General features: G+C 42.7%; 1 protein-coding gene across 4 annotated transcripts in view; it reads left to right on the forward strand.

Moving 5' to 3' along the window:
• The window catches only part of lrba (LPS-responsive vesicle trafficking, beach and anchor containing), a 150,113-nt gene that overhangs the window by 108,365 nt on the left and 24,331 nt on the right, over nucleotides 1–17,417 (forward strand). For all 4 annotated transcript variants that reach the window (XM_068320696.1, XM_068320700.1, XM_068320699.1 and 1 more), the window contains 3 exons: nucleotides 4,969–5,109; nucleotides 6,119–6,238; nucleotides 8,824–8,976. In XM_068320696.1, the coding sequence (XP_068176797.1) occupies nucleotides 4,969–5,109; nucleotides 6,119–6,238; nucleotides 8,824–8,976 (414 nt within the window). The remainder of the gene's footprint in view (nucleotides 1–4,968; nucleotides 5,110–6,118; nucleotides 6,239–8,823; nucleotides 8,977–17,417) is intronic.

Genomic DNA, 17,417 nt, shown 5'->3' on the forward strand with positions numbered 1-17,417 from the left:
AGAAAAACCTAAAAACATAATCCTTTGCTTGCCGGCTCCCCTCGTACAGACCGAACATCACTTGTGCGTAATGTTGTCCAGTGGTGGGAGGACAGAGGATTAGGTTCAGAGTGAAATGATGGAGTGACTGTCTGGCCGCTGGAACCAAAATGACTGAATAAATTAGCCCTGGAAATAAAAGACCATTCGTTAATGGATGGGGGATACGTCGGAGCAAATGCATTTCAGAACACATTTGTTTAGCTCCTGGGAGCATCCCACGTTCATGCCAAGGGGAAGTAGAGGAGGGAGGCCTCACGTTGTACGATGTGAGGCTGAAACCAGGAGTAGCACAACCTCTGTGGTGTTGGGTGAGTTACTGGCTTGATGAGGTAAGAAAATGTGATCCAGAAAGTTCAGTTTCTGTAATGCATCCATGAGTTAGAGGGTTTATTGAATGGAAAAATGCCAAACAGTGGTTTATTATACTGCAAGGCGAGATTTTACAACTCAAGATTTCTCACTGCAGAACTCTTGACAAATATAAGTAAACTGTAGAATTAAGACATTCATGCTATAAAGTAACTCAATAGGAATGCGTGCTTACAAGCGTTTTACTGGCCTACAGTAAAGAACAGCGCATTTCTAAGCTATTGCATTTTATTGCCCAACTTTTTTTCGCCCTTAGGATATGTTTGCAACCCTGTCGTACTTTCACCGCTGTGATCTGAACATGGTCATACTTATAAAAACGCTAAATCCTGCCTGTAATCCAATCCTTTTGTGCAAAACAGTTTGTTGTTTATCGGTTGACGCCTTGATTAAAATGGTGTGCATTTGCGCATCAACGCTCGCGACTTCACCTCATCACGGATTTTTTTTTAGGCCGTCACATGATACCGTATGCGCATTCTATTGGCTGACGGCATCTGGAAGTGCGCGCATTCTGTGAGTCTTGGACTCACATGAGGCACAAAAGTGTTTTAACCAGTCGATAAGAGTGTGGGAAAAGGTAATACAGATAGAAGGTGGTTTAATGTTAGTATGGGGGAAGGTTCATAAATGTTTAAATTACTGTAAATAATAAGATAGTTTGTCGCTGTATTGTGGAATTCGTTAATCGTGTGTGGTTCCTGGAACGCATCAACCACGAGGAATGAAGGCGCACTGTATTAGATGGAGAAACAGTTAATTTTGATACCTCCAAATAAATTTATTGTATTTTTTCTTTCCAGAGAATATGGGAGAGGTTACTGTCAGTGTATGGCGAGAATGAATGTGTGTGTGTGTGTATGTGTGTATATATGTATATATATATATTTTTTTTTTAGCCATTTAATTGAAATAACAAAAGTAATGTCATATGACTGAGCCTTTAACCATTAAAACACATTTGGCTTTGGAAATGAGAACATCTGTTCTTCGGAATCCGATGCAACAGTCACCCTGCACATTTACAGCTGGGGTGTTCACACCGCACTGTCACACAAATTCACACACCCCAACAGTCAACACCTCGTCTCAAGACCTCTCCCCCACTCCTGCCTTCACTTCAGATTTGATCCTCCACGTCTCTATCATCCGTTTTATCCCTCCCAGTGTAGCTTTCCCGACCGTATGAAGCTGTATAATTTCTCTTGTTCATCTGGCTTCATGTTGCCCAGTAGGCTGAAATGTGACAGGTGTACCTGCTTTACAAACACACACACACACACACACACACACACACACACACACACACACACACACACACACACACACACACACACACACACACACACACACACACACACACACACACACACACACACACACACACACACACACACACACACACACACACACAGCCCTCCTTCAGTTTCATAGCTCATGTCACCTCCCTCTCCTCTCCTCCCTTGGAGGAAAGCGAGTAAGAGGAGGACAACACCATTTGCGGTCCTTAAGCTTCAAATTTCCTTCAAATCAGAAAAGCAGCACAGACCGTCTCCATTACATCTGTTTTATTCATGTTGTTGACACACGTGTGATATTAGTGCTTGTCCAGTGAACCATAGCAGACCGGAGCGTCTGGGAATTATTTGTGCTCTGTTTATTTTCATTTGAATATTTTTTCAGACTCATTTTGCTGCGTCTCCGTCTGCATCGTTCACCACCTCCTGCTTCGTTTCCCCTTCTTCAGTTTCTTTCTGTTTACTTCTCACTCTGTCTCTCTTTCTTACCATCCACATCTCGCTAACGTCCCTTATGTCACAATGCTGGCTTTTTTTTTTTCCATATAGAAACAGGTCACGTGAGCAGCCTCCAGTGACATTGAAGGGCCAAATTGCCGTGAAAGCATGTGCGTGTCACACACTGTCATCATCCCCAGCACAACAGAGGCCACACAGAATTTATGTTCCCCCACTGCCAGAGCCATTCTGACCCCAGGGACTTTCTTATCATAAACTCTAACCTCAACCTGACATCAAACGCCGACCCCCGAGATAACACTGTAGTCACGATAAGCACACACAAGAGCTGATTGCATGTGTTGTAACTGTGTTTTTATTCCTTCACCCTGTCGTACACCCCAGCTCTGCACACTGTTTGGTTTTTCCCCTTTGTCCTTCGTATCCATAGGTGGGGAAAGACTACATTTGCTCAGTTGGGTTGTGTTATTTTCATAATTTCAAATTTATTGGTCATTCTTGTTGTTGAAACAAGAATGAAAAACCAACAACTAACAGAACTACATTGACATAGCAACAGGAGTGATGAGGATTTATTGAGCATTCCCGGTACCTTTGTGCTATCACCTACTACTCACAGCCACATCAGCTAATGGTGTATTGATTTCACCATACTCGCCCCATATGTTTATCCCCCAGGCCTCCACACTATTTTCACTGTTTAAATAGGACAGTATACATAAACAATCCTTTCAAAAGGCTCTTTTGCTTTATGACTCAAAGCTTAAGTGATGCTTAAATCATGGCTTGGCTGTTGTACTTCATCACCGGTGACCTATTATTGTTTTAAAAGTGAAGCAGCACAGCATAATGTTCTTATAATAGCGCTCACACAGATCTCTGTGGTTCCATGAGGTGTTTTTCGTCTGGTTATGCATATGCATTTTTAAAGTGTTTCAACCTGCACATTATTTGGATGGCTTACGAGTTAATTTAGAGTTCAGTATGAGGGAAATTTCCTGTAGATTTGTATTTAATGAGGATTAGATGTAATCTGTCGTTGCATGTTTGAAGTTTTTGTGACATAGAAATAGTGGATCTGTCATGTTTTGCTATTTAAGCATCATAATAAACAGGAACCTGATGCTAAATAGTGGAATTCACACTGGTTTGTTTTGAGTACTTGGCTTTTTTTGTGTTCATTCATGTAATTTTTTTCTTGGTATATTTTTTCACAGCAGCTTTGAATGTCTTCTCTGCTCATGGACAAGATGTGATACGATCTAATCCCATCCAAGATTACCCTGTGATGTTTACCTCTCCAGAGCATCGACACATCTTTGTTCTGTATCTCCCTCTCTCATCTAATTAAAACTATGAGATTGGTTCATTTGTTTGAGTCCTCATCAGAGTGCTTTTCTTTACCGCGACATATTGGGCCAATCTGTGGCGGACCAGTAGCAGCCTCTCCATCAGCCAGGTGCTCCCCTCTTGATGTACGGCGCCGTCGCCGCCGCTGCTCTGTTGGAGCTACTGTAAGCTGAGACCGTTATCCCCACAGTAATTTACAGCAGTAAACAATGTCAGGCTCGTGCAAACCAACAGCCCCCGGATGCACTCACACACAATTCTCCTTCTCTCTTTGTCACTGTGGCACTTTCAGTCTTTTTTTTTTATTTTATATGCCTACTCTCCCTTTTCTTTTTTTAATGAGCTGACTGTTATTAGGGCTATAAATCAGACCAATGGGCTTGATGTATAATTCACTCTGTGTACTCACCCACCCCCAGTGGCCCTGAGGAAGCCCACAGTGTGTCTCTGTCAACGCGGTGCTGCACGGCGTGGTGGCACCAGGCATTTTACACAGCCAAAACCGAACGCACTCCAGAATGCAACGCTCAAAATTACAAAAAAAAACAAAAACAACCCATACTAAACTGAAAAATAAACTAGTTCTGCACATATCCTGCATGCATCACACAAATACATGCGCGCAGTCGTGCCCTGTTACACTCCCACAGAACAGTAGCCATGGAATAGATCGATATCAGAGCCTGGCCCCGGATGAGTCTGGCTGTGACAGGCACCCTATGATATGAAAGAGATCCAATTGATCCACGCCCCACATGCCCCTCTTCTTCAAAAGGCCATCATGTCATTACCATTGATCTGCTGTGTACATCGGAGCGTATGTGTGTTTGTGTCTATGTGTGTGAGGGAGAAAGATGATGTTGGGGGGGGTTGAGAGAATGAGCCTCAGCCAGCAGAAGACTAATAAAAATTGAACCAGCCTGAAAGTGATTTCTATAAATGAGCATTTAAATAATAGCTGAGCACCATGGGATTATTGGTTTTGTAGAGCGATGGAAAATTAATGCAACTTAACCATTTTTTGTAGACTACAAACAGAGCCGGTGACCAGAGTATTAGTTACATATTAATAAAAGGAGAAAATTAAAGGAGCCTGCAGCCCTGCCTTTTTGTATTCCACGTAGGCACTCTTTCATTGGAACACATTAGTTTTCTCTGACAGACTACAGCTGCAGGGGCTCTTTTCACAGCCTCTAAAATCACTCTGTGGGAAAGGATTGATCCTTGTGTGAAAGGAAACATCATCTAATATTCATTTGAGATTGCACAAAGGTTACCAGCTTCATTTGCCTCGCAACTGTTATGCTGCGAAGACTGGTCCCCGAATGTGTGCGCAATAAAAATCAGTAATGTCTCCCTGCTTCCCTTTGTTATCACAGGAAGATGCAGTTTATTTTTCACTTTACATCATATCTAAGAAAACATGTTTTCTTCTCAAATATCTCCACAGCCCATTGGTGCTTTGAATCCCAAGAGAGCGGCGTTCTTTTCCGACAGATTCGAGTCCTGGGAGGATGATCAGGTGCCGAAATTCCACTATGGCACCCACTATTCAACCTCCAGCTTTACTCTGATGTGGCTGCTCCGCATTGTAAGTACATCGTATGTGATAAGACATGATTACCAATAAATCAACATTGACTTGGCTTGTATGAAATCCACGAAAACATTCAGTTAAATGTCCGCCATGAAAGAAATGCTAACCTCTCAGAAAGAGCTTGGGTATTTTGAGGTTTATCAGGTATTGCGTTTGATTCCTTCGCCTTTACAGCACACGCGGTGCATTGGAAGGGCTCCTTTTTGGTGCCTTTGTTGAATGGATGTCATCAATCTTTCCATACTACACTCAAGGGAGAAGGAGGTTACTAAGTTTCTCCAATGTGCAGTTTTCTCCTGTTATTGTCCCAGTAGTTCACTGTCTCAGCGACTCCCGGTAGAGTTACCTCATTGATCCCTGCACATCATTAGTGGGCTTACTCTAAAGCCACATTACTAGAAACCCTCACTTAAAGATCAAACCTAACATCAGAGAGTAACTAAAAACTGTTGCAGCAATAAATGTGAACAAATATTGTGTGTTGTGTGTTTATTTGTGAGCCTTTATGAGGCGTTTAATTCTTCTCTGTTGTTTAAAGCGCATAATGAGATACAATGTGGTTAAACTCACTTTTTAAAGGCTGACATCATTTCAGGCTGAATTTAATTAGCTATCTACAGTAGCAGTTTGTAGCTGTGGCCCAGCATATTGTGTCCATGTCACTTGGGGGCCATTGCGTCAGCAAGACAGCTATTGATCTCTCCTAACAAGATTATACATGATTAGAAATGCATCAGTAGCGCACATGTATTGGATTTAGTAGCTCACTGGGATTATTATTTCATTTGTTCATTTTCGTATTCCGGTTTCTAAGAGTGAAAATAGTATCTCTTGTCTTAAATCTGTTGATTTATTGTATTGAAATGTGAGCAGAAAGACAGCCATGTATTACATGTTTTTATTGCCCGACTAGGGATTCTGTTTTATCAATCAAGCCGCCGCTGCCTATTACAGAGACAGAGGCTTGAGTTGAGATTTAAACCTTTTCTTCCCTCGTCAACAGGAACCCTTCACCACGTTTTTCCTGAACTTCCAAGGAGGAAAGTTTGACCATGCTGACCGCACCTTCTCATCAGTGTCCCGGGCCTGGAGAAACAGCCAGAGAGACACGTCTGATGTTAAGGTACTTACACACTGATGTATGCCCACACATGACGTGTTAAAATGTTACCCTCAAAAAGTACCTTTTCTTTTTTACATGGTCGACTTGTAAGAAGGTTAGAAGTTAAACGGAATAATGAACTGGAAACTGCAGTAGAATAAGACCCCATCAAGCATCCATACAGACAAAGAAAAGGTTTAAAAGAGTAATGTCCAGTCACTACCAATCATTGTCCCGATGCAATGAAAGCTTCCTGGTCTTCTGTTCAAAGCGTTGGTCTAATCCTCATCAGTCCCAGCCGTCTGTCTAAGATTCCTCCAGCTATTACCTGGGCTTGAATCTCTGCCCATTGGGCCCCCAAACTGCTGAGGTTTCAGGTCTGCGTTGCAGCAACACAGGTCATTCTCATACTGAGGGCCCTCGAACTCCCCTTGCACACTTTAACTGCTCTCTTAAAACATTTACGACTACAGTCAGACATTCTATGTCAAAGCTGAGTTTTGCTTGGTCTCCTGGCATTGATTCGCTAGATGGGGGGAACAGCAGTGGTGTTGGGGGTTTTGACGCTTGATTTCCATTTACCACCCCACCCCCTCTTGAAATCCCAGTGATAAAACATATGGATTGTGTTACTTCTTAGCTGGCCAGTGCTTGATTGCGAGAGCCCAACAAGAGCCCTCATTTGCTCCATCAGTCCAGACCTGTCATGGTGGATCAAACTGTGAGAGCTCAACCTCAGATCAAAATAAAAGGGAAATGTGGACCACATCACTTTGTTTCCTTGTTCAGTGTGAAATGTTAGCATTTTTTGAGTGAAAGCGACTTCATCCACTTGGATGAACATATTCATGTTCTTGGCAAAAGAGGAATTAGCGAGGAGATGTATCAATTTAGTATGCTAAGTACGCCGTTTAGCTTTTGCATTGGAACCATTGAGAAGCAACCCTCTGTCCCTGCCAGAGGGCAAGAAGCCCCAGCTTTTACTTACCCCTTAGGTAAAGAAGGGGTGATAATAGGTTACAACATGCAGATTCAATGTGTCTCTAGCTTTGGTGATGCTAGCATGACCTCCGGTCCAATCCCCTGACCCCTAGCTTAAGCCCAAAGGCATCGGAGGGGGGAGAAAAAGGAGAGTAGCGGGGTTAGTAGTAGCAAAAGTGGAAGTGTAGCAGAGGACGCCAGAGGCCAGAGCCCCTTGCAGTGACCCATGACAGGACAGGATTGGGGATCAGAGGGGCTGGCCTCTGACCACGCTGGAGCAGAGGGGCCACTGCACATAATGGTCCATGCAAGGCAGGCTTGAGTGTTTGGCGAGTGAAGCCCTAAAGGTTTTGTTGAAGTGTGTTCATGTGTGTGTGTGTGTGTGTGTGTGTGTGTGTGTGTGTGTGTGTCCACCACGTCCAGCTCAAATTTACAGCAGGCTGCAGCCAGTGAACCAGGGTTAGCTGGAGGACTCGTTAAGAGGTCGACCTTTAGTTTTAGGTCGGGTTTTTGTGGAGTGAAGAGATTTCAGAAGTGAGGAAGTGCAGTGTTGTTTTAAACCTGTGTGTTTGTTTGCTCATTTGATTGAATGTTTTCACCCCATTGATGAGCGATGGAGAAACTGTGCTGCTAATATTATTATTTGTATATGTTTGGTGAATTTCTGAGAGATCATGTTGCACAGGAGTAAGCTTTTCAAAAACACTCCCAGAAAAGAAAATAACAATGACCCTAATTCTGGTGCTGGAACTTAATTTTAGGTGTGAAGTATTTATCTGTCACCATGCTGTCAATGGTGTGCTTGACCACACAAGCTCGGTCTACGACCGTCAGGGCTGCCATTGAAAAAGCTGGGGTTTGACCAATCATTTCATTATATATAGGTATTTGTATTGAGGTTTTATGAGGCTTACATTTCTAAAAATGCACACTTTAGTCTGCCATGAGGAATGAAGCCATGCTTTGGTTTTAAATGACATATTCAGACACTATCATATCAATTTTTCTGTAAAACGTTTACAGGACAATATATATCTCACTCTGCTCGTTTCACTGTTTACATGAAGCAGCCAAGAGTTGAGAGACATTTTGTTCCACCCTCTTGTTTCACTATCAGTGAGTCACACCAGAACATATGTAGTTACGTGCCCTGTTATAATTCTTTTCTATCTGCCAATTTAAAAAAACCCAAAACCTTTTGAGTTGTTTGAGACAGGGAAATAAAATCATCGTGAAAAGGATAGAAGACCAGAAGTCCATCTGAATGCCAAATGACTTCAGAGTACATCTTCTATAGCGGCTGTAGAGTTAATGCCAGGAGGAAGACACGCAATTCCCACGAATAACTTTACAGTTAGAAAGTGTGACAGACATAATTTCTGAAGTTGATATATAGTGGCGTAACAACTTTTTTTTTTTTGGCTCTTGTTCTTCTCCAACTCCATCTTAATACGCTTAAGCGTATTGAAACAGCATTTATGTCTCTCTAAATCTGACAGCTTTATTAGGGTTATTCAGCCAGTTTTCTGACCTTTCAGGAATGTTCCTGAGTAAGGTTCTTTCATTCAGCCTGTTTGGATTTAAATGTGACATTTTGATTGTGTTTCTGTGCTCTACCCATGCAGGAACTGATCCCAGAGTTCTATTACCTGCCTGAGATGTTCATCAACACCAACAGCTACAACCTGGGGGTGATGGAGGACGGCACTGTAGTGTCCGACGTGGAGCTTCCACCCTGGGCTAAGAGTCCAGAGGAGTTTGTCCGCATCAATCGCCTGGTAAGAAAGTTACATTCATGCACAGTCTTATTGTTGGACAGCAGAACCAGATGCAGATCCCTGTGTGACGTGTGCCCACAGTAGTAATGGGTGCTGATGAGGCTGGGTGTGCTCTGTGACCTGTGTGCTCTGGTGGTGAGGTCTGTTAACCAGCCTGCTGATATGACCAGACCCCTATCATTAATCACATGCTTCTCTCTCGTTGGTTGTCAGCATGGTCTAGGCCAAGTTGGGTGTATCAGGGGAAGCCTGTCATGGCGGCGGCCTGCTGTTCTGCAGTGTTGTACTTAGTGAGGGAAGTGAGTTCGTTTGTACTGAAGACTGAATCGACTTGACTAATTTTTGATCATCTGGAAAAGAAACTCCAATATGAATCACTTAGTAAAAATTGAATTTTATTTTAATGTCAAATGGTGATTGAAATCATTCTGTCCCGTTTAAAGATTGTTTTATGTCTACAAACAGGTCATATGCACTTAATAAATATTCAAAATGTGTAAGTATTATTATCCAAACTAAAGAGTAACATGAAAGAGACCAACCTGTTAGTATCTGAGCGTTAATGTGCCGTATACTCCTATAAGCACAAAGTGGTTTTTCATTCTATAAAGGCATCGGCCTCATTCGTCGCTGCTCCCTCAATTTCCTGCGGTCCTTTCCTTTGTGCCCAATTTAGCGCTGCAGAGGCAATTTGGACTCACCGTACACTACGCCAGAGTGCACAGCCACCTGCCTAGTTACTGCTACCAAGCTGATAGAATTTCAGTATGTGGTTTCTTCTCTACTTGTGCAAATTGAGATATTGGTCCAGCAGGCAGCAGTCAGGTGTAGGTGCTCAGAACAATAACAAGCGCTTTAAAAACGTGGCTTTTCCGAGGCTTCGTATAGGGAATAGGGATGTCAGCTCCATAACCACATAGACACAGATGCTGCCACCCTTACTCATTTACTCTGTGCACCATGGCTACTGTTAGATTAGGATTTTTCTGGCCAATCAGATCAATTGGTGTGTGAAAGATGTCCAGCAATGATGGATTGATATTGATAGATTTCTGTTTAGTTTGAAAAGTTTCATTTGTGAGTTTTGATCAGCTGACTCTCAATTGGCAGCAAAGCAGTGCTTTTTTAAATTTTCTTTCCAGTTTTAGGAGACACAGGTACAGATAAAAGGAAGACGGGCATGAAAAATAAAGGAAAAGTAAAGTCCGAAGTGGAGGGAGGGATATGTGGGTGGACAGGTCTCTGGTCGTGACAGATAGCTGGCATTAAAGGGTGTCAGCTGGCAACTGTGGTACTGTGGGGAGAGGGATGAGCGTGGCAGAGGAGAGAGACGAAGAGTGAAAGAGTTAATGGGCTGTTTGGCTCTCTTTAGCTTGTCTGCTGCTAATGGCCTCGCAGCACAAGGATAGACAGCAGGAGAGAACGCACAAACGCACACACACACACGCGCCGGCTGTCTTCACATTGGTTATGAGCCCTTGATGATTAACAGCTAATTAGGGCCCAATCTGGAAAGGCCATTAAAATCCTCTCACAGTAAAAGATTGTGCTACTATGCAAAATGGCAGCTTTTTTTTTCTTCTTCTTCTTGTTATGAATGAGAGTTGTGTGGTTGGCAATAAAACAAAATCCAGCAGAAGATATAAAGATTTCATCAAACTGTAGCAGGTTTGTTTTACTCTGATGGTTTAAGTGCTGCATTTTATCACTCGTGTGGTAAGAAGTTGTTGTTGTTGTTGTTGTTGTTGAACCTCTGGCATACACAACCCTGATGCCGATGCAATGAGAAATGGCTGCGTTTTGAGTAGCATGTGCCAAGCATGCGTCTTCGTTAAAGCTGAGTGTCCACAGTTGACTTAAACGCCTGCTTGTAAAGATGCTCTTCCCTTTTCACGGTCCACCACACACCTGCAGACTAACACACAAACCCTAGACGCTGGGATTCTTGAGGCAGCATGCCATACAAATCAGGAGATGCTTGTTCTTCTTACCAGAAGGTCGATGGAGAGGTTAAGAACTTGATCCCTCCTCCCCCAGATAACTACATGTGTCTGTGCACTGTCAGCCTCTCTGACATTCCACTATATATGACCACATCTTACTTCCCAGGTCTGCTAACCATTAGTGTGATAGCAGGTGATCGTGTGTGTATATGTTTGTTAAACCGGAGGTTTATATTTGTGTACATATTGGTGCTGTCCTGCACTGTCTTGCTTCCAGTCGCCATCAGAGCTGCTGATATGTAATAGGCAGAACCACCACCCTCGTCCTGGGTTACCCTGTGACGACTGACAACAAAGACTGCCCGTTTCTGTTCAATTGAAGGTGGGCTTCAATCGTCTTCTAACTCATTTGAACTCTTCAGAGCCCGTTTCCCTTCTCCATAGTTCCCTTTTGGTTCCTTTCAGTCATCTGTGCTGCTGCGGTGTTGCTGACAGACCTGCAAACCACACACACACACACACACACACACACACACACACACACACACACACACACACACACACACACACACACACACACATACACACCAGAGTGATGGCCAGCACATTACTTTTGGCCCTTTCCCCCCATATAAAGCATTTGCTCACTCAAAACACTTGACAGACGTCAGCTAAAACTGCCCTCACAAGAACGAGCGAGAGACTTTTCCTCTTGTTGAATGGGTGAACTCGGTTGAGTGATGTGTCTGAAGTTGACTCGGAGAGAGTTGACCACATGTGGTTAACTTGGTGGATGTACAGAACACATCTCTGCTCTATGGGCGATAGTGTGAGAACTTGTTTGAGACTATTTCTTCTGTCGTAATCCTTTTTACCCTTTTGCTATTTGGCATGGTAGGAATTGAGAAATGTCCTAACATGCTAATAGAGGTGTAACACGTTTCCTGTCTTGATGATATATATAAATATGATATATTATATAATATATATAAGTTTGTAGTCTTTCTGTCCTATTTTGTACAAGATATTACGAAAGGATTAGTGGATATTTGGGATGGAGGAAAAGGTGATAGGAATTATTGATTTGCTTTGAGGAAGACTGTGATGCTGATTCTAGAAGGTTTGTTCTCCCTTCTGTTAAACTTCAGTAATGCCATGTTATAGTGCATTTTTGAGGAATTTCTAAATCAGTTATCAAGCTTAAAAAATCAATTCAAATCAAATTTGGTGCTTATAGTTTCATTCAGATGAATGTTTAGCAGTGTTTTGAGGCCATTCAATGCATGCTCCTGATAAACATTTACTAAGACTTTTCTGACCGCTCAAGCTTTACTAACGATGGTGTTGCAGAGATAGGTCTCTCCTGAGTACTTTATTTTCAGTATTGGCTGCATCGTTACCGTCCCTCCATTACAAAAACGGAGACGGTTCCTCTGACATTACAACATTTGACTAAACCCATTTCACTAAACAGTGATTGCAGCGGTGACCTTTGTGACTAATGCACAATTCAAGACAGAGCCCTCCCTGGTCCCGCCTGCATGACAGGCTCAGTTTCTCATATCACAGTCTACTAGATGTGGTTCTGAAACCTAAAGTAATGCTGCTTTAAAGGTTATTTTTGTTGTCGACATTTAGTTTGAATTGAATCAGGTTCAGATTAAATAAAAAGGGTCTGCAGCCATTTTTTATCAAGTTGCAGCATTCAAAATGTTCAGCAAAAAAAAAACACAAGATAAGCATCAGAAACAAACCTTGATAATTATAAATGTTGAGATTGTTGCTCTGTTGTTTCTTCTCCTTAGTTTTTGCTATATCAGGACCATGAGTTGCTTTTTGGGGAGTAGCTGTGTGTTCTGGGGTTCTTCTCAGTTGTCTCTGAACTTGACTTTGAACTGCGATGGCGATTGGTTTCATCGCGCCTCATGCTAAACAGCTGTCAATGTGGTCACCCCACAGTCATCTTACCCGCTGAGGTAAACATCTACATGGCTGCTCAGTGCTAACAGACAAATGTCACAGCAGTATGGACCAAATCACCTTTGCCCCCAAACCATACATACTCACACTATCAAGACCTTTGAAAGTCCTTTTCTGAAGTTTGTCAGTTTTATGTGTTGACAGCACTTCACACGTCAAAAAGCCATGTCATCATGGCAGACAAGTCCATTACCGTACCAGTTTATGATCAAGAGAGTGGAAGGAAGTGTTCTGGGTGATGTTTACAATCTGATAAGATCATTTGCGATAGTGAGTAATGCTTAAAACATTTTAACATAATCGTGTAGTTATGCGGAATTGCCCAGCGACTTTGTGAGTTAAATCTGAGTCAGGGTTGGGTATCAAAGACAAACACGCGCCATACATTTTTTCCCACAAGGCCTTATAGCTCCCTCAGCTCAGACCACCAGCCACACAAAAGCATCTTTCACACGGAGATCATAGACGAGCTCCGCAATGAAGTCCCTTCTCTACAACAACTTTATGTTCTGTCATAGAATAGAATACGGACAGAATTACAGCCGTCTTCCAGAAGGAAGCATGGCGTTGAAAACAGTCTTGCAAAGAATGGACTAACCTGGCAACAATCTCCCCTCCCTGTTACCCAATAGTTGATCTCATCCTCTGTTTAGATGATGAAGTTTGCTTCTTTTTTTGTAATAGCTGCTAGCTGCTACTGGCTGCTGTCTAAGTCTTCTGGTTTGAGCCACACTTTTACAACGCGGTCCAAACCCCACAGCCCCATCCTGCCTCTCCAAGATGTGTTTTTTTTTCTCTTTTACTACTTTCTCTGCCAAAACAGACACCATTGTGTGTTTATCGCCCATCCACTGAGCGTTGGAAAGGCACACGAGTTGTGCATTGCTAGCATGTACATGTTGACGCTCCAAACCAGCCTCTGCATCTCATACTTGAAGGAGCCTCGTGATAATTCATTGTCAGACCACAAACCACCAAGATATGCATTTGCAGAGTGAAAATGTCAACATGGTCTAGTCCAGTTGGGCCTTGTGTAAAAGAACACAGTTTAGCGTGTTAGCCTAGCACTGATCTATTCCCCTGATGTCTCCACTGAAGGCCTTGTTGTTGGATGGGAACTAGCACGTGGGGCAGAGGGGTCTTCTCTGGCTAATGTCAGCCAGCGCTCACCGCAGTGGTATTGTCATACATAAGGGCAGACATGTTTACTGTGTGCTCAGTGTTTTACGAGCTGCCCCCCCCTTTTTCTCTCCCTCCCCCTCTTCACTGTCCTCCCCCTCGTCTTATTCATCTTCTTCTTCAATGACGTAATGGAGGAGGCTGATGAGAGCCTGAGAAAAGGGATGATGTACTGCTGCTGACATACTCACTCACTAATGTTGTCCTTCTCCCTTTACCTGCACTCCTCCACACACTCAGTTCACTTTTGCCAAAACTCAGATTCTTTTGTTACTTTTTTTTTTTTACAGTATTAGTCCATTTTCAGACTCCTTTGCTGCTGAACTTTTTCTGTCTTCTCAAACAAAACTCCTTGACATCTGTTTTATCATCTTTGCACTATTTAAAGGAGCAGTTGTCTTGGACTTCTGGGCGTCTCACTCATGTTGAGTCAAACATTAGTGAAAAAAATTCTTAAATACAGGTAGTCCTCAACCTACAAACACAATTGGTTGCGAGTGGTTGTTCATAAACTGAATTGCATGTAAGTCTCTATTTCAATCTTGAAAATGTTCAAAGGTTAAATCCTCGTAACTTGAGGACTAACTGTATATTTTTTTGCAAGCAGATACGGAAAAGCACAACTGCGAGAAGATGCAAGCTTCTTGACAGGGTAGAATTTGTAATCATATTTTCTGTAATCAGCTTTATATACAGTATATATAATTTTCCACCAGCTAGAGATGTACCTGTCAATCAATTTCATTATCAATCCATTTGTAATTTGTCTTTTTAACTGACTATCATCAGATACATATAAACTCATAGGGTAAACATGATGACATCATCAATCGTTTGCCTTTGATGACCAATTGCCATGAACCGTTCCACATACCGCAAAATCAAACCAAGAAAACTGCTGCATTTGAGAAATTGAAGCCATCAAAGGACACATTTTCCTTTTGTTCATTGTTCATACACACACACACACACACACACACACACACACACACACACACACACACACACACACACACACACACACACACACACACACACAGAAACGGACAGAAACACACACTAACAGGCTGCAGCCCCACATAACTCCACACTTTAACAACCTCTGCTTGAAGGCTAACTACTCTCAAGCTGATCAGTTGAGTCATTCATCCTAATCATCTCCACTCTATGCCGAGAGGCCTCCACACCTCAGACAGGCAGAGAGACATGCAGCCAGCTCTGTAATCATCAGAGACAACAATACTTCTCAACAGCTATCCAAATATTCTGTCTCTGAGCCCCTCTCAGCGGTCCTGTGTTTAATCAGCTCCGACTATTGACTTAGCTTCTCCTTGCTGGGGCGTATTGTGAATGCAGCACTGGTTGATGGCACCGGTGATGCATTTGCTTGCTTGTTAGCCTTGCTTTATGGAGGTGGACAGATGGTTAAATTCTCTGCAGGTGCTTGTTAGCTGTAGTTCAGCTCGTAGTACGCGGTTGTGAAATGGTCATTTTGTCATTATTTTCACCAAGGAGGTTACGTTTATGTCAATGTTGTTTAAAAAAGATGTATGGAAGGATTTCAGTTGTATTGTTTTAACAGGTAGGTTGGTCCTGATTGAGATGTGAAAAAGACTAGCATTCAAAAGCTACCTGAAGAAAAATGAATGAATGAAATGTATGTTTTCTTTAACAACAAATTAATTATTATGTCCCTAAAGGGGGGGTGGGTGGGTTGTCCTTCCACACTGGGAGCAGTGTTTAGTCTGCTGGTGGGGTTGCTGTCTTTGGGTCCCTTCAACCCAGCCGATTGGGGGTTCCTCCTTCCTATGTGAGGATCCACCTGTCTGTTAGAGTTGGGGGGCCTGGATTGTAGTCCCCCCAATGGCACGGCCTGTGACTCTTCCCAGTGTGGACGCCCCCATTTTCCATCGTCGATCATCAGCGCCATGCCACGTCTATGTATTGTGCGTGTGTGTGTGTGTCTGTCTGGTGTGAATGATGGCAGGGAGGGACTTACCTTTAGTAATGGGGGTTTTTTGTGTGTGTTTAATTTTTTTTTTAAATTCTGGAAAATTTAAAATTACAATTTATGTTTCATGTCGTGCGAAAAATTGCTCCAAAATAAAGCTGATTTGATAATGTTCAAATTCTAGGGGAAGGTTTTTGTGGTTGAGGAGTCATGTAATAAAGGTCAAATGGACATCGGACTGTTTTGTATGGGTGTCTGACATGGAATGGAAGATGAACTGCCTCTGTAGAGTTTGAAGTCCCTGAGTCTTTTTTCAACCAGTCAGATTATTTTCAGAAATATTTAAATACATAAAGCTCTAAATTCCCTGTACTACATCATATTATGGGGGATTAACTAAAAAAGACAAGCATTATGGCCATCTGAGATTGAGTCAGCATCCTTTACTTCATCCATTCATGTCTCAATTAGTATTGTTTACTACATTGTCTGGACCTATTAGTGCACTTCTGCAGTCTGCACGCTGCTGCTCGTCTGACTAAGTCCACGATGACATGTTTGTTTTGGGTAGATACTTTGCCAATCATGGCTCATTCTGCTTCTTTTCTCCCCATAACATGATACTCTTGCTTTTCAAGTGGCTGAGGGATAATAAGAGCGATGGAAGGAGTGAGTGGGTGAGAGTCAGGCTTAGAGTTTCGGGTTCCACTTGCGAGCGAGTGCCTCAGTTGACCCATAGCCAGAACTCTCACAGTTGTGACCTGTCTAATTAGTGGAGCAGGAAGGAGGGGGAACAGACGTAAAACACACACCCCAACTGGGTTTCTCTGGGTGTGTGTGTGAATACGAGCATAAAGGAAATGATTTGTAAGATGTGTGTCTGCTCCAAGGCTCTTATTCCTTATGTCACCCCCTTTTTTCTTTTTCTTTTTTCTACTCTTTTCATCGTCCATGTTTGTGGGTGGCAGGTGGGGGGGATCTGTTCTGGTTGGCAACAGGCTTCCTTCGCCTGCTTTAAAATGACAATGCACTTCTCATTTGCAGCAAGCTAATAAGTCCTTTAATCAGAGTGCTTGTCAACCTCGGGGCTAAAGTAACTCCAGAGGAGTTGATCCAACGGATCAGATCACTGGAAGAAAAGAGCAGGAGGAAAAAAAGGAGTAGCGTGAAGGGGGAGAGAATAAGTAGAGGCTGAAGGAAAGAAGGCTGTCAAAGAAAGAAGGAGAATCGAAAGGAGAGAGAGAGAAAAATGTGGAGTGGCTTCCTCTAAGATGAAGTATGTCAAAGTAATGATGTAGTACTATATAGCAATATAATAAAATGCACAATATGAATTCAATGGGATTAAACAAGCGCGATTGAACAACTATTTCTGCGGTTTGGTGTCG

This window comes from Antennarius striatus, chromosome 8 (assembly GCF_040054535.1).
Source record: "Antennarius striatus isolate MH-2024 chromosome 8, ASM4005453v1, whole genome shotgun sequence".
Taxonomy (NCBI): Eukaryota; Metazoa; Chordata; class Actinopteri; order Lophiiformes; family Antennariidae; genus Antennarius; species Antennarius striatus.